Source organism: Cupressus sempervirens, chromosome 9, assembly GCF_028749045.1.
Source record: "Cupressus sempervirens isolate cs-2001-9-10 chromosome 9, ASM2874904v1, whole genome shotgun sequence".
Classification (NCBI taxonomy): domain Eukaryota; kingdom Viridiplantae; phylum Streptophyta; class Pinopsida; order Cupressales; family Cupressaceae; genus Cupressus; species Cupressus sempervirens.
In genome coordinates, this window is record NC_143126.1 from 544,006,660 (window position 1) to 544,025,230 (window position 18,571).

The following is an 18,571-nucleotide window of genomic DNA, read 5'->3' on the forward strand; positions in this document are numbered from 1 at the left end:
ACCACCCTATTCATCACTTGTAAATGTCAGTATTAATCTAAACACCAACAAATACTTCATCAATTATTTCTTTAAAAAAATTATTTTTATATATTTTTATTATGTTTTAAATTAGCACAAGTCAAATTTTTCTTTAATAACTTCTTTTACAAAGAGGAAATATATAACTCAAATAATTTCACATATAATTTGATAAATTGTTTATATAAATATTCATATTACTCATATTGTATATTTTAATACCCTTTTAAATAATTAAAGTCATAACAAATCAAACAAATATAATTTTCACAAATCCTATAAATTGAAATGAAACAGTAAAAAATATTGGGAAACATATGTCATTAATAGAATCTACTAATCATAGTAGTCATTCTAAAATTATTTAAATGCCAACATGAATTTTCAAATGGATGTCATTGTTATGATGGTAGAGGTTTTCCATCCAAAAAGTATTTGGTCATGGTCAATGCTCTTGATGGTTGATAGCTTGGAACTTCATGTCCTGCTCCTCTTACTGTTGCAAATATCAATCCTTTATAAATCACACTATAACCCCCTACATCGATATCTCCATCCATCCATGGATACCATGCTTTTTCAATTGGTAGATTCATTGCATTAATTGAATATCTTGTACTAGTCACTGGCACCCTTCCATCTACATCTCCACTACAACCAATAGTACACACTATTAATTAAGGATATCAATATAAATAATAGTAGTAATATCATTTTAAAGAAGTTATTTTCTTCCTTGTACCTGTAGACTAGTATTCTCAATCCTGCTACCATCATTCTTTCATATATTGGTAACATAGTTGTCACATTTATTCTATTATATGTGAGCACATCACTGTTTGGCACAAAATATTAGTTCATTGTAGTTAATATGATGATCTAATAAGCATTACTTGAGATCAATCAACTACCCTAGCTAACAAGAATTATATTTTTAACCGTACCTGCATTCTCCCCAAGGATAAGGCAAGCTTGTCACATTTGCATGAAGAGCACTTTGCACTTTAGGTGTGTTTAGGTAGGTAAGTACATAACCAGGACTACAAGGATCATACCCATCTACTCCATTCATAGGGACAGCTTCCTGTAATGGAAACAATCTAACAATGCTTTATATTGTGTAAGCTTTATAACATGAGCCAACATTATTAGACTTGGAAATAAATAAGCTTAAACATTTTAGAAAGAAAACATGGATATACTTATGTAAATTTATTTCTTACTGTCAAAGAAGAAGATCTAAAGTCAGAAAATTTCCATATGGGGTCGGGATGGGAAGGACAAAGTGGTGCATATATATTATAGATGTTTATTTCTCCCCTATATGATTCTGATTGAGAGTAAAATCCTTGTCTTTGAGTTTGATGGCTTGAATTGGCTGCAATACAACGAGAATTCTCATACTGCTCATCTGAAATTAATGCATGTGACCATTGATAGTCAACGAACCCACATTGATCCGTGTCAAAGTTGATCAATCCATTTCCAACCTATATGAACAAAAATTCACAATAAATCAACATTTTTAATGGTCTATGAGATTAATATAGTATTTATAGTATTTTTCTATGAAAACATGTGTATTTTACTCATTATTTGAAAGAGGAAAATTATTATTAAAACTATAGATAAAATTCTTCTAACTATGACCAACAAATAAAATTATCTACAATAATAAAATAATTTTTAATAGAAAACATCAAATTATAATATACAATATTGTGAAGAAAAACATGTATAATTTATGTATTTGTAAAATTAAAATCATATACTAAACTAATTAGTTTTTTAAAATACAATAAATAAAATAAAATAAAACTAATAGACAATTTTAGGAAAGAGCCCACAACACAATGATAAATTGTGAACCTCCTATATGAGAGTTTTGGGATTCAAATCTACTCAAACTTAATCAATAATAAATAATATTAACTAATCTTGACAAATACTACTATTTTAATAAAATATATATTAAAACTATAAACTAATCTCTTTCAGCTCTCTTTCATTCCTTTTAATAATAGATCATTAAATATGACCCAAAAGTTAATATAAATAAATTTAAACAATTAAATCCAAAACACATTTAACTATCTAAACTAATCAACAAAATAACATATATCACCACTACGCTTATAGGATGTAGCATCACAAGAATGTGTAAAATTAGAGAGAGGAATCTTACCATGATTCCTTTGAGATTTATAATTGATGTATGAGAATTATTATTCTTGAGAATGGTGTCTGTCAATTCAGGAATATAAAATCCTGCACAAAAAGGAGTCCATGAGAATTTATTGTTTATATCTATGTATTCCCATATTAGAGAGTTGTAAGACTTACCAGCATAGCTTTCTCCTGCGATGTAGAACTCTCTGTTCTTATATTGTGGAAACCTCTCAAACCAATTCAGTAGAAATATGTACGCATCCCGAGCTATAGTTTACCGATCAAATTGATGTTGTATATTTCATGAGTAAAATTGAAAAGAAAATCTCTAGAAATAAATGTGTGCACATTCATGTTCAAAATTTCTACTTAGTGTGTGATGTTTAAGTGTGACCATACTCATAATAAAACTCAGACCAAATTACCAGTGTTGATATCATTGGCGATATCATAATCAGAGGTGGTGTTGGAGTAAGAAAACCCAACTCCAGCAGGTGACTCCAAAAACAAAGTATTCGCCACTGCCACGAAATGGATTGAAATGAAAGTTAATAAGAAACATCAATTGTGAAGAGAAAATGTAAATGTGAGTCAGCATATAAAAAAGAAGAAAAAGAATACCTTGGTTCCAGGCATAGGGATTGCTAGAAAGTGTGGCGTTATCAGATTGAACTCGGAATGGTCCAAGCTCAGTCATTGCCCCCACTCCAAATGATGAACATCCTGGCCCTGATAATAATCTCACAACATTAGTACCATATCCCACTTTATCTAATCAGAGCATTACATAATAAAGGATTGTTCTATGATATGAAGATTGAAAGGTAAGACAGTAAGAATAGCAATAACAATAATACCTCCATTGAGCCAGAGGAGGAGTGGCTTAGTAGATGGGTCTTGAGCAGCCTCTGCAAAATAGTAGAAAAGAGCTCTTCCTGCCTTTGAATCCACTGTAACATATCCAGAATACTGTGCAAATGTTATATTTTCTGGTTGGCCGGGCAGAGAAGTTATCTTGTCTTTCTCCTGCAATCCATCTTGAGGATAAGTATGATTGAAATCAATGGAAGGGGGCGTCCATCCTTGTGGCCGGCTTTCCACAGAAGGCCTTCTAATTTTCTCTAAAAATTCAGAGAAAACTTGATTGTGACTAAGCTGCTGAGAATGGGCAATGAGTAGAGATAAAAGTGAGACTAACAATTGGGTTTTTAGATTTTTCATCTTGAGAAAATGATTTGCCTGGTGAGGAAGAGAGGTTTGAGATAAATAAGTAGACCCAATTAAGAGTAAACAGCTGGCAGAGTACGTTATGCGGAGCAAACCAGAAGAGTTGTAGACAAAAGTTGGCGGCAGACAAACATTTGAAAACAATCTAACGAGTTGTTGATTGCCATTTGGCATTCATTTTTGAGTGAATAATGTCGAACTCGTTTGTAATTAGCACATTCATTGGATATGGTGAGAAATAACATAAAGGGACAGAAGCATATGGTGGAAAGGAACATAAATAAAAATAAGTTTTTTGGCATATTAGAACTTGGAGGCTACAGAATGTAAATGCTCAATTAGATAGAAACAATGTTATACACATAACCAGAGGTAGACCCAATTTTTTTTTTTGTTCTTTTGCACAAATTCCCTTAACATAGCATACACATTCATATTGCAAACCAATCTATCATGAATCATAATACTTAAGAAAATAAAAATATATATGTGATATATTATGAGACAGTGATAAATCTGTTTGTTGATAAAAGTGACAATGGAATTTTAAAACAATACATTCTACACTAAAACAATTATGAGTTTAAATTGAAATCAAGTTTGTAATTGGTGTAATTTCCAAACACTAAACAAAAATCTATGGGCCATACACATTCATGGTAAAAAGTTAGTCATAATCCATTATTCAACAAGAGAAAAACATATCAAATTGGACATTAAGTGATTTCTTGGCCTAGGTGAAAGTATCTCACAGTTGTAGTTCATAAGTCTAACATACATGAGTTTTGGGTGAGTGGGAAGATGTTGCAATGGTGTTGAACAAGTTCACCAGTCTTAAGGGTAGATTTAAGATGTTTCATTCTCACATCTTTCCCATGTTCAGTAATTTTCTCTATTATACCAAGTTAAATTTCTCATATTAGACTTTTTCTTCTCTATCTCAGTCAATATCTAAAGTTCAAAGCAATGGGGGCCTTCCTTTGCATCAAAAGATTATCCTCCACCATTATAGTTTTTATTTAGGCCTAATTATGTAGGTTGGTTCTAACCTTTGTCCAATGGTGGAGTTTAATAACCCTAAGATTGGTCATGTTCAATCAGCTACTAAAGGCCCTCACTCTTCTACATCCACCAGGGATAACCCTCTCAAAAAAATATAAAGCCCTTGGAATTGAATATCCTAAAGAAACAACCATGGTTGTTTGAAAGGATTCATCATTCTTGTTTTCTACTAGGGTTTTCATTAGTGGCAAATATTCACCATTCAGTGAATTTTGCTAGTCAATGAACATGGATTTGGCAAATGAAAACCACATACGAGGCTGGCCATGTCATTGGATTTTTCCACTTATTGGATTCACCACCTAGGCTAATTGCCAATTTGGTTATACATCATTGTGTCGCACTCCAATGTGGTTGCCAATGGATTCAATTTTTAGGATAGGCTTAATTCTAGCAATTTCACCACGATTTTTGAGCATGTCTTATTGGACACAATTAATTCACCCTTGGTATTATAAATAAATTTTGAAAGAGGCAACCAATTCACTTTCCATTTGTCAAAATATGTATTTTAAATCTAGACCATTTCACCTCAAAAACTACATAAGATGTGTCATGATTAGACGAGCTTCACCAAATATTTTTATACCATATAAGATTCCCGCTGAATTTGCCAAAGAAAGGTCCAAGAGCTTAGGAGTATTATAAATACATTCATAATCAAAATTAGTTTACACAATTTGTGCGATTATGATCTCTCAAATTCAATTGAGAACAAAGAAGTCTCAGGAGAGTCGTGTTAGAGGTAAGTGTTATAGATTAATTAGAATTCTGCAATGTTTAGTTCATTCTTATTGAGTGGGGAGTCGAGCCAAATTAGAAATATGGTGGGCACTAGCCAAGAGATGTTAGACAAGATTTTATAATTATATTTGATTTTGTAGCCAAGAGATGTCAGACAAGATTTTATAATTATATTTGATTCATTTGAGTTGATATACAATTGCATGTTGTTGTTGTTCTTTACCTTAATCATCTACATATCATTCATCCATTCTCATCTATATTTCATATTTTAAAGCATTCTAAATGGAATAGAACCTTATAATCATGATTTCTCCTTGAGAATACATTTTCCAACTCAAGAGTATCACTAAGTCCAAATTCATAAGCATGGGCATCATGTCTAGTTAAGGAACAACCTCTTACAGAGCCTAAAGTGTGGAGATTGAACAAAGATGTGATATGATCTTCTTCATTGGCTAAAATTGTGTTGATAAATCTCAGCATTGAGTAGGCTAGTTTGTAGGAAGTTAACCAAAAATTGTGTGCACCAATAGACCGTGTTAAGAATTTGTTACATACATATAGTGTCTTTGTCCTTGTTAGAGGGATAGGCCTTATTAAAGGCCTAAATCCTGTTAGGAGTTTCTTCAACCCTATTAGGAGTTGGTATATATAGTTACCCAATGGATCCAAGATGAGACCACTACCAAAAAATGCAATTATATAATATAATTCCTTTACACAAAAGAGATAGATACAAATACTTGTTACTCCTGATATTTGATCTTTCCTTTTCTACTCTTCAAATACCTCTTATCATACATCATAATTCATATCAATATAGTTCACATATTGCTTCACATGTCACATTAAACTTGGACATTACTTCGCATAATACAATCTGTGCTTCATACCTTTACATTTAATCAAAACTACCTAGTCAACCATCAAGCTTTCACACACTTGGATAAATATAAAATTAGTTCTTGCTAACTTAGGGTTAACATCTAGTATGTTATCCCTAATTAGTTAAGTAATTTTTTCATAAGCAAAATAATTCTTAAACCATGATTACCCAATAACTAATATGCTTTGTTCTCCTCTATACACTTCCTTTATTGGTGTTTATTGCATAACTCCTGTAACACCCCGCTCAGGAACCCAAGAGAAATAAACCTAACATGTTACAATGTTTACTGAACTATTTTTTTTTTAAAGTTTAAACAACATCAAGATAACATTAATGCGGAAGCAATAAGAACATACACAACAAATACACATTTGCAATTACAGATATAGTTTCAATTCCTCAAAGGTTCCTTTACATTGAGTCACATTTAATAATTTTAAATTAATTAGTTTAAGTTTCCAAGTACAATTTCTCATGATCATAAAGAAATAACCGATACAAGATCGCATAAGAAAATGCATAAGTATAACTAATACAATGAAAGTACATCCAATTAATAACATCCACTGCACATGTCGCAGGGTATGTGAGAAAAGATACAATACATCAGAATACATGATAACATATATACATCATCTGAAAAGAAGTCTCTGAGATAAGAAATAAGAATGATAAAGTTACATCTTCTGCAACGAACATCCAAAAGCTAGCAATGTGAGGGGAACCCAAATGGTAAGAAGGCACTACCTCCCGATCGCATGGTTACCTAGTCAGGCTTCCACTCCCACCGTGCAGGGAAGATAATGAACGATCCACATACAGCTATCAAACATAAAACATTCCTAGGCAAGGTACCCCTAATAGCCACAACTACCTCAAAGGTAACACATACTACTCAAGAAGATAAAATAATCCAGAAGTAAGAACACTCAATCCAATACCGACACCACATAACCAAACATCATTCACAAACCAAGTATAAACCAAATACCAAGATCACAAGATAAAGTCAACAAAAGACAATCACCTCAAGTCAAAAGCCACATGTCAAAAGTGCATCATCCATGAATCACCAATCATCATCAATGAAAGTAAGTAACCACAATAAACACATCCAACAATAGATACACCACATCCAACAATAAGTACACTACCAGAGATACACAAATCTACAGAGGAGACTCAGGCTACATACTAGGGAGTGTCATCACATGGTTGCTTGAGTTACCCTGGACTGATCTCTTAATAGACCCCGGACCCTCAAGCATTGAGTTACCCTGGACTGGTTACTCTGAACCCCGGACCCTCAACATCACACATATGGAAACCAAAAATCCCTCTCAAGAAGACGAGGCACTCATCTCATTCCCATCCTTAGTCTATACAAGCACTTAAGGGATAGGTGGATCAAATATCTCTAACTTATCTTTTTAATTTGTTTTCCCCCCAAAGATTTTTCATTACTAGATTATCACTTATTACACAACTTGCATTAGGTTACCCTGGTACTGACCACTTTGGGTCCCGGACCCCTATGCAAGCCACTCCCAAGTCACGTACCTAGACAACCTCTCCTAAGCACATAAAAACACAATTGTGTCCCATACCACAACACCCATAAAGATCAAACTCGGTTCCTTAACAGGCAACCCGAAAGCAAATTGGTTCTCTAAACCCAAGTACACATAAATGTTCCATAGAGTAAACCTCATAAATATAATCTCAATTTTGAATCACAAAGCACATCATGACTTCCAACCACAAAATAGTATCAAAGAAATTCCATAAAACCTCTGGTGTACGTCCTAGACTATTCAACATCTAATCAACTCCAAAATTCCAAAGCATAGACCATACAAGCAAAACAATACAGTTTTATAGTTTGAGTTACAAGTAAAGTTTCAGTTTTGTTTTCAATGTGCGTTTTCAAGTATACAAGATTCTCAGTATCGCCCTTATAACTTAACCCAATCATTTATTCGAATAAAGTATAGAACTACCCCTAATTGATTTAAATCAATTTTCAGTAATAATTTAGCATAACTATTTACTAAAATTATTACGGCAATACCTATTGATCTTTGAGTAAAATAATTGCGATTTTATTAAAAATTAATGTCATTAATTAATAATAAAAACAATTCACATCTTCTTAAATAATTACCATTATTTAACAATCTCAGATAAAATAGCAATTATATTAAATTATTAAATGTTAATAAGATTTATCAATAAAATTATTAACAAATAATAATTAAAATTTAACATAATCTAAACTTAACAATTTAAATTTATTAAATTATAATTAAATTACAATTTAAAAAAAACAAAAATATAAAAAAATGTTTAAAGCCCGCCGGCTTTTGGCCGCAGCCTCTGCTGGGCCGGCAGCAGCTCTGCAGTAGCAAGCTGTTGCCGCAGCAGCAGTACATAGTACTGCTGTTGTTGCAGCAGTCCTTGCTACGGCAGCAGTTATGCCGCCCAACAAAAAGGTAAGGGGGGTAGGGGCTGGGGTAAAACCCGCCCCTCCCCAATTTAATATTTTTTTAATTTTTTTTATATGCAAAAATAAATAATAATAAAGAAAACCATTTTTCCAAAAATTATATATATATATATATATATTTTTAAACATATCTTGCAATTATGATCTGATAGAAGAGTTTTCTATTAATCATATATATAAATATATAATGTACAAAGTCCTATTTCAATTTTCAAATTCTTCCCAAACCATCCGATAAAAGGTTTTATCTAACATTCGAATTTCTCAATTAAATTTACTTTTAAACCTCAAACCCTATTTCAATTATCTAATAGATTCTCGTAGTGTTTGATTTCTTATTCAATCTTACGCAATCCTCTAAAATAAATTCAATGAAGTATCCATCTAAGCCATGTACAGATATTTCCCAAACAAGAACAATATTGCATACCCGAAAAACAACACATGCAAAAGACACAGAGCAGACAGAAACTTGAAAAGCGAAAACTACTATAGAATTAAACCACGAGATCCTACCTGGATCTGATGCTAAACAGTGGCAGCTAGATAAAGATTCCTACTGCAAGTGAAACCCTTCAAGCTACAAAAAACTTCCCTTCTTTTCCAAACCCTCTGATTTTCTCTTCAAACTTGTGTGTGTCCTGAAATCTGTGTCTGAAAAACTCTCCCCTAAATAATGACCCCAAAAGCCTCTAATATAGAATCTAATTACCCTTTAGGGTTTCTATCACCACCAGTCTAAAATTATAATAATTAATTCATTCATGCACAATTAATTTTCTTTTTTAATTAAGATATTCTTTTATTATTCCTTCATGCACTTTAAGTGAATTGTACTAACTTGCACACTTAGTCACATTACCTTGACATATTTTACTATATATCCTTAACTGTACACATGCCAATAATATATCTATCATTTGTATACATCAAAACCATCTCTAGTCTACTAGATAACTATCTGGTGCTTAGAAATTTTTTGCGTCTAATTGTATAGACTTCATTTGTACATAGTGCCTTCTTTACACAAGGTGTATGTTGACATAAATGACAAGTCCAACAATCTAGCAACTTACCTTACTTGTCCATATTGCCAAAAATATTCCCCTTTGGTATTGATGACAACATATGGGAAAATTGGCTAAGTCCCAAAATGTTGTACAAAAACTTTCTTCAAAATTTGTCCTTTACAAAATCTCAAAATATAACAATACTAGATCACTTCAATTTATAACCATCTTTCCTTATTACTCCTATTACAATATACAATACAATTTGCATAGATATTACTCTCCCTTTTGACATACATCATATTATATATACAATCCTATTACAATATAAAATTTTCCTTTACTTCTCCCCCTTTGACATCAATGAAAAAGGTGTCAAAAAATTGATATACAAGTCAAAATTTGTTACCTCTTCTTAAGTTGAGATCCTAGACAATCTATCTACAAAAAATTTCTTTAGAAACTCAAATTCCTTTTGCCAAGTATCTCTTACCACCTCTGTTGTGCTAAGTAGCACAGACAATCCATGGGATTGTACTTCGACTATATTTAAATCAATGTATGCAAACTTCTCATAAGATGCCTCATCTGCAAGGCGTACTTCCAACTTCTTTTACACATTGTTGACCTTTAATGTTAGATATTCTCTGAGTAGAAAGAACTATTTGGTTGCCCTTATTTCCTAAGTTCAATGATTTTGATGTCATCATGAACTTTTGAAACTATGGCCTTAAGATCTTCAATCACAATACTCAGCTATTGCAATGTTGATGTCAGTCTCTGAAGTTTATTAACCTTTGTGTTGATTTCATCATTCATATCTTTTAGATAATTGTATGACATAGAGCATTGTCCTTACAATCTCCTTCCTTCATCTATGCATCTTCTTAATTCCTTGATTATAGTATCAAGGATTTGCAAATCACTTCTCACATTGTTGGACACAATAGCAAAAAATGGTGTGTCATGATTGATTTATGTTTTAACTACTACAATGTCTGATATATTAGTATATTCTGTTAGAATGGGGTTGTTGTTGCACCAAAAGACCAATCTATCAATTCCCAATACAACCACTCAACTTATAGTACATAGGAGGTGATTAATCCCTTTTCATAAATCTCAAGAGGAGAGCTAAAATTTTTTACAACAATCTCCCCCTTAGTGTTACCTAAGAGTTTGAGGATTCAAACCTATGACCAATCTCTAATACCACTTATTAGAGTGGGGTTGTCACTGCACCAAAAGATTGATCTTTCAATGCTTCGCACAACCAATCAACTTATAGTACATAGGAGGTGGTTAAGCCCTTGCCAAGAATCCTAAGGGGAGTGCTAAAAAAATTTCTATCATATTCTTCATCAAAAAGTTTCACTAACTCTTCTATTCTTACTTGTATGTCTCACTCTATCACTTTGGCTATGACTATCTTCTGAATTCTCTCAACAACCTTTTCCAAGTATTTCTCAATATTTATAACCTTTTTATTCTTCTCCAATAGTTTTCTTAGAGATAAGTCCTTTATGGTGATGATCATCATCATTAAATATAATGGATAGTGTTGTTATCATATAAGACTTGTGTTTCACAGGTGGAGGTAATAGAATGTCATCCTCATACTAGAATACTACTTTATCAAATTCTATTGTGACATGCTTGAGCTGAGGTTGGAATATTGATTGATGCATCACAACCTTCCAGTTGTGCTTTATTCTTTCATCTTTTTCTTTCTTTTCTTTCCTCCTCATTTCTTCTTCCTTTCTCTTCCTTTATTCTTCTTTCTTCTATTTCTCTTCATCTTTATTCCTTTTCTTTTCCTCTTCTTCTTTCTTCTTCTTTCCTTCATCCTCTTTATTTATTTTCTCTTCTTCTTTTCACTCTTTCTCTTCTTTCTCATTCTTTTTTTTCTCCCGTTCTTCATCTACTTCTTCTTCTAAACTAGAGTAGCCAGTGATAGTGATATTGCCAACAATGCTGGTGCCATAAGCCTTAAACGAGTCTTCATTTTCATCAACTATTATCAATGTATTGTCCACTTGTATAGTATTAGTCCCAGTGTCTTTGGCTGCCCATTTTACAAATGTAGGTGCACTTTTCTCTTCTGACATAGGGATCCCTTCCCCTGAATCCTTGCTCTATTTAGCAATAATGAGTGTAAAGGTCATGAATTCAACTATTATTTTCTTTGTTTCCTCATTCACTTGCTCATAATTTCCACCCATTAGCAAAATTGTTCTTTTCTTGTTCTTCAACAAGGACTCAATACCTTTCATTATCATTTTCATATCCTCGTCATTATTAGCTTTATAGAGTTTTCTAATTTGATTTTCCATTATTCCTCTATCCTCTTCAGCTACTCTTCTTTTCCTGTTAGTTAACCTATTGTACAAGTCCTAAGGAATGTCTTTCTGAATATCCTCAAATCTTTGATTTTTCAAAATCATGTGTCTAATAACTACAATTGTTCTATCTATGTTTCTTATAAAAATGATAATAAATTTTCAACTGAACAAAGCTCTTATTATTGATAATATGAACATTTAGATTCTCTATCTTAGGTTTCCAAGGTTTCTTACCCTTTATCCTAAATTCTTTACTGTATTACTTAATTTTGCCACATTTGTGCGGATGAATATGGTTCGCAACCAAGGCGGATATAAGTGAATTTGAAAAGTCTTCACAATGGCACTTGGAGCTTTTCTTATGATCGTGTCTCTTGCCGGTTTGGTGGGTGGCTGTTGCAGGGTCACATGGCTGCTCTGGGTCTACTTGGTCCTCATGTTTATGTACTAATAACATGTGAAATTTGAATTGAAAATTGCAGTCAGGGTGCTGCAAGCCTCCAACCTTTTGCGGGTTTACGATCAATTATTTGACGTATTGGACTTATAACACAACAAGCAACACGACTTCAACAGATCTGGACTGCAAAACATGGAGTAATAAGCAGCTGTGTTATGACTGTAATTCATGCAAGGCGGTTGTGCTGGCAGGATTGAGACACCACTGGCATAAGATTGCGATTATAAACATTGTGATTCTGATCGCTTTGGTTGTAATTTATTCATTTGGAAATCTTGAAGAATGACTTGTCTTACACCTTGAAATAGTATTAAGTAAAACAAGTTATGTTTCGGTTTAATTTGGGCTATTCTATAATGTTACTTGGAATGTTTTTCCTTTTTTATTATTATTTGTAATCTAATGTATTTCAACTTCAATTTTTTCTTCATTAAATGAAAGTTGATTTTTAGAAGTTCTACTTTATTAGTATTAAAATATATGCTGGGTATGTTTTTATTTTATTTTAAAAAGAATGATTAGGAAATTTATTGCTTATGACTTAGTTATTGTAAATTAGATTCTAGAGATTAAAGTCTATTAGAAAATTATCTAGAAGCTAATAGTTTTCTATTGTTTTGAGAAAAATAGTTAGTGGTTAGATCTATTGTGCAAGTTTATTAGAATCAATAGGAGATCAATTGTGCAAGTTTATCAAAATCAATAGTGCAGATTATTGGGGCATTTGTGAAAAGCATTGGATGAATTGTGCAGGTTTTTTTGTTATCAAAGCAAATAGCTAATAGAGAACATGGAATATTGCTTGGACAATACTTTGAAATTACCACTTTTTTTTAATCATTGCACAAATAACATATACTACAACATATATCTTCACTATCGAAAAACTAGAACAACGACTATAAACATATATCTTCATTATCTAAAGTCGTATGTAAAAACATCAAGATTTTATGAACCTTTTTAATTTGCCACAATAAAGTACACACTAAGATTAAATTGTGATAGTCAAGGAATTTAAACCTATAAATATACCCAAGCATATAAATTAAACACTACTAGAATTTATATCTAGAATAAAATCAAAAGTAGGACACCCGCATGAAGTTAACATTTTTAGGTCATAAATTATTCAAATTTAACTTTATATTAAAGATTATTTATTTTCACTCATAGCACAATAATAGAGTATTGTTCTTTGCATGCAGTTTCTATATTTTTAAATATAGAAAATGCAAGAATCTTATTTAATTTGTAATTGTCATTATTAATTTTCACTAGTAACTTGATTAATTTAATCTTAAGAAAATTTGTTTATAATAATAAAGATTCATTATATAATTTTATTATTTTTTAAAGAACTATAATTTAATATTTTCTTTAAGAAGTTCTTTATTAAAAAAAAAACAATATAACTCACATAATTTCACATATAATCATATACATTTTTTATATAAATCTTCATATTATTCACATTGTATATCTTAATACTCCCTTTACCTAATTTAAAATCATAACAAATTAAACAAACATAATTAAATCACAAATCTTTTATAACTTGAAATGAAACCATTAACTTTATTGAGAAATATCCATCATTAATAGAATCTACTAATCATAGTAGTAGTTCTAAAATATTTAAATACCAATATAAAATTTCAAATGCATGTCATTCTTATGATGGGAGAGGTTTTCCTGCCAAAAAGTATTTGGTCATGGTCAATGCTCTTGATGGTTGATAGCTTGGAACTTCATGCCCTGCTCCTCTTACTGTTGCAAATATCAATCCTTTGTAAATTACACTATAACCAGCTACATCAATATCTCCATCCATCCATGGATACCATGCTTTCTCAATTGGTAGATTCATTACATTAATTGAATATCTTGTACTAGTCACTGGTAGCCTTCCATCTATATCTCCACTACAACCAATAGTACATATTACATATTATCAATTAAGGATATCAATATAAATAATAGTAGTAATAACATTTTAAAGAAGTTATTTTTTTCCTTATACCTGTATACTAGTATTCTCAATCCCGCTACCATCATTCTTTGATAGATTGGTAGCATAGTAGTCACATTTATGCTATTGTATGTGAGCACATTACTGTTTGGCACAAAATATTAGTATATAAAGTTAATATGATGCTCTTATAAGCTTTATATAAGATCAAACAAGTATCCCAACTTATAAGAATTGTATTTTCAATCGTACCTGCATTCTTCCCAAAGATAAGGCAAGCTTGTCACATTTGCATGAAGAGCACTTTGCACTTTAGGTGTGTTAAGGTAGGCAAGTACATAACCAGAACTACAAGGATCATATCCATCTATTCCATTCATAGGGGAATCTTCCTGTAATGGAGATAATGTAATTTTTTTTTAATATTTTGTAAATTTAATCACATGATGAGCAATATTACTAGACTTCACAAATAAATTTAAATATTTTAGAAAGAAAACATGGATGTACTTATGTAAATTTATTTTACTGTCAAAGTAGAAGATCTAAAGTTAGAAAATCTCCATATGGGTGCCGGATGAGAAGGACAAAGTGGTGCATATATATTATAGATGTTTATTTCTCCCCTATATGATTCTGATTGAGAGTAAAATCCTTGTCTTTGAGTTTGATGGCTTGAATTAGATGCAATACAACGATAATTTGCATACTCCTCATCTGAAATTAATGCATGTGACCATGCATAGTCAACCATCCCGCAATCATCCGTCTCTGGGTTGATTAATCCATTTCCAATCTATATAGAGACAAATTTGCAATACATTAATATTTGTAATTGTCTATAAGCTTAATATATAGTATTTCTATGAATACATATGTGACATGTATTTTACTTATTATTAGAAAAGGAAAAAATACTATCAAAACTGTAGATCAATCTTCTAACTATGAATGAATTATACCACAAATAAAATTATAAGCTAGTAAGATAATACAATATTAATGAATATCAAATATCAAATTTATGATATAGAATCTTTTTAAGGAAAAAAATACCGAATTTAATTGTAAAATTTAAATAATATATTAAAATAAATCAATTAACTTTCAAAACACACTATAAATTGAACAAAATAAAATTAATAAATATTTTATTAATTTAAATGATTATTACTATTTTTTAAAATATATATAAAAACTATAAACTGATCTCTTTCAGCTCCCTTTCGTTCTGATAGTAGATCATTGAATATGATCCAAACACTAATACAAATAAACTTGTCCAATTGAATCTAGAAAACTGTACCTGTATAAATTAATCAAATATACACTACACCATTTAGTATGTAGCAGCACAAGAAAGTGTAAAAGTAGAGAGAGAGGAATCCACGTACCATAATTCCTTTGAGGTTTATAATCGATGTACGAGAATTATTATTCTTAAGAATGGTGTCTACCAATTCAGGAATATAAAATCCTACACAAAAAAGGATTACATGAGTATTCATTGTTTATATTTATGTATTTCTATATTAGAGAGTTGTAAGACTTACCAGCATAGCTTTCTCCTGCAATGTAGAACTCTCTATTCTTATATTGTGGAAACCTCTCAAACCAATTCAGTAGAAATATGTATGCGTCCCGAGCTACAATTTTTACATTACATTGACGTTGTATATTTCATTAGTAAAATTGAAAACAAAATCTCTCTGGAGATAAATGTGTGTACATTCATGTTCAAAATTTCTACTTAATGTGTGGTGTTTAGGGTAGCCATACTCGTAATAAGACTCAGACCAAATTACCAGTGTTGATATCATTAGCGATATCATAATCAGAGGTGGTGTTGGAGTAAGAAAACCCAACTCCAGCAGGTGACTCCAAAAACAAAGTATTCGCCACTGCCACAAAATGGATTGAAATGAAAGTTAATAAGAAACATCAATTGTGAAGAGAAAATGTGAATGTGGGTCAGCATATAAAAAAGAAGAAAAAGAATACCTTGGTTCCAGGCATAGGGATTGCTAGAAAGTGTGGCGTTATCAGATTGAACTCGGAACGGTCCAAGCTCAGTCATTGCCCCAAATCCAAATGACGAACATCCTGGCCCTGATAATAATCTCACAACATTAGTACCATATCCCACTTTATCTAATCAGAGCATTACATAATAAAGGATTATTCTATGATATGAAGATTGAAAGGTAAGACAGTAAGAATAGCAATAACAATAATACCTCCATTGAGCCAGAGGAGGAGTGGCTTAGTAGATGGGCCTTGAGCAGCCTCTGCAAAATAGTAGAAAAGAGCTCTTCCTGCCTTTGAATCCACTGTAACATATCCAGAATACTGTGCAAATGTTATATTTTCTGGTTGGCCAGGCAGAGAAGTTATCATGTCTTTCTCCTGCAATCCATCCTGAGGATAAGTATGATTGAAATCAATGGAAGGGGGCGTCCATCCTTGTGGCTGGCTTTCCAGAGCAGACCTCCTAATTTTCTCTAAAAATTCAGAGAAAACTTGATTGTGACTAAGCTGCTGAGAATGGGCAATGAGTAGAGATAAAAGTGAGACTAACAATTGGGTTTTCAGATTTTTCATCTTGAGAAGATGATTTGCCTGGTGAGGAAGAGAGGTTTGAGATAAATAAGTAGATCCAGTTAAGAGTATAAACTTAGGCGGAGCAAAACAATGCAGTAGACAAAAGTTGGCGGCAAACAAACATTTGAAAACAATCCAACGAGCTGTTGATTGCCATTTGGCTTCCTTGCATTCATTTTTGAGTGAATAATGTCGAATTCGTTTGTAATCAGCACATTCATTTTATATGGTGAAAAATAATAAAAACTATGAGCCCATTTGGAATATGGAGGCTAAAGGGACAGAAGCATATGATGAAAGGGGACATAAATAAAAATAAGTTTTTGGAAATGCTTGTATTTTAGAAATCTTGTTGTTCACGCTTCTCGATACACAGCCACAATTATTTCTACCCCTTGTCAACTGGATAATAGAGAATGAATTTGTAGATAAGAGCATTAAATTATGAATTTTTTATTATAATCAACTTTTTAATTATGAATTCTTAAAGTTATTTTTAATTTATTTTGGAGAATATTTATCATAAGATTAGTATATTGCAATTGTAAGGAAAGAATTTTTGTTGAGGAGGGAAAGTGGAATTTAACACAATGGCAAAGTGCATAGACCTATTGCAACCAAAAAACAAAAATTTATAAAATATTTTGGTGATCTAAGTCACTCTTCTTCCAATCTTAGAGATCAAACCTATTTCTCAAGGGTAGGGTTATCAACTTGAGATAAAGACAACAAGATTCTTGGTGAAGTAGATCAATTCTTAGAACTACCACATAAGCTTGTAGCATCATAGAAATTAAAATTGGAAACTTCAAGACAATGTTCAAGTAGATAGAAACAATGTTATACACAACCAAAGGTAGAACCATTTTTTTGTTCTTTTGCACAAATTTCCTTGATGTAGCATGCACACATTCATATTGCAAACCAATCTTACATGAATCATAATACTTAAGAAAATAAATATCTATGTGATATATTGTGAGACAATGATAAATATGCTTGTTGATAAAATTGGCAATGGAGCTAAAACAATACAATCTACACTTAAACAATTATGAGTTTAAACTAAAAGTTTGTAATTGGTGTAATTCTACAAACACTAAACAAAAACCTATAGGTAATATATATTCATGGTAAATAATTAGCCATAATCCATTATTCAACAAGAGAAAAATATATCAAAATGGACGTTAAGTGATTTCTTGGCCTAGGTGAAAGTATCTCACAGTTGTAGTTCATAAGTGTAACATACATGAGTTCTAGGTGAGTGAGAAGATGTTGCAATGATGTTGATCAAGTTCATCAGTCTTAAAGGTATATTTAAGATGTTTCATTCTCACATCTTTCCCATGTCTAATAATACCAAATTCAATTTCTCATATTAGACTTTTTCTTTTCTATCTCAGTCAACATCTAAAGTTAAAAGCAATGGGGGCCTTCCTTTACATCAATGGATTATCCTCCACCTATAAATTACTTATTTAGTCCTAACCCCATAGGTTGGTTCTGACCTTTTTCCAATGGAAGAGTTTAATAACCCTAAGATTAGTCTTGTTCAATCAGCT

The 18,571-nt window shown here is 31.7% G+C and overlaps 2 protein-coding genes across 2 annotated transcripts; both read right to left on the reverse strand.

The window, feature by feature from the left end:
• Nucleotides 1-422: 422 nt before the first annotated feature.
• On the reverse strand, nucleotides 423-3,411 carry LOC149539786 (serine carboxypeptidase-like 26). Its single transcript, XM_089799349.1, has 9 exons — nucleotides 3,048-3,411; nucleotides 2,812-2,919; nucleotides 2,616-2,711; nucleotides 2,365-2,457; nucleotides 2,207-2,289; nucleotides 1,245-1,511; nucleotides 966-1,105; nucleotides 764-856; nucleotides 423-672 (listed from the first exon to the last, which is right to left on the reverse strand). The coding sequence occupies exons 1-9, from the start codon at nucleotides 3,409-3,411 to the stop codon at nucleotides 423-425; spliced, it is 1,494 nt and encodes a 497-aa protein (XP_089655475.1).
• Nucleotides 3,412-14,108: 10,697 nt separating this feature from the next.
• Nucleotides 14,109-17,006, reverse strand: LOC149539787 (serine carboxypeptidase II-3-like). Its single transcript, XM_089799350.1, has 9 exons — nucleotides 16,643-17,006; nucleotides 16,407-16,514; nucleotides 16,211-16,306; nucleotides 15,959-16,051; nucleotides 15,800-15,882; nucleotides 14,935-15,201; nucleotides 14,658-14,797; nucleotides 14,457-14,549; nucleotides 14,109-14,358 (listed from the first exon to the last, which is right to left on the reverse strand). Exons 1-9 carry the CDS (start codon nucleotides 17,004-17,006, stop codon nucleotides 14,109-14,111), a joined length of 1,494 nt encoding a protein of 497 aa, XP_089655476.1.
• Between the last annotated feature and the right edge of the window lie 1,565 nt (nucleotides 17,007-18,571).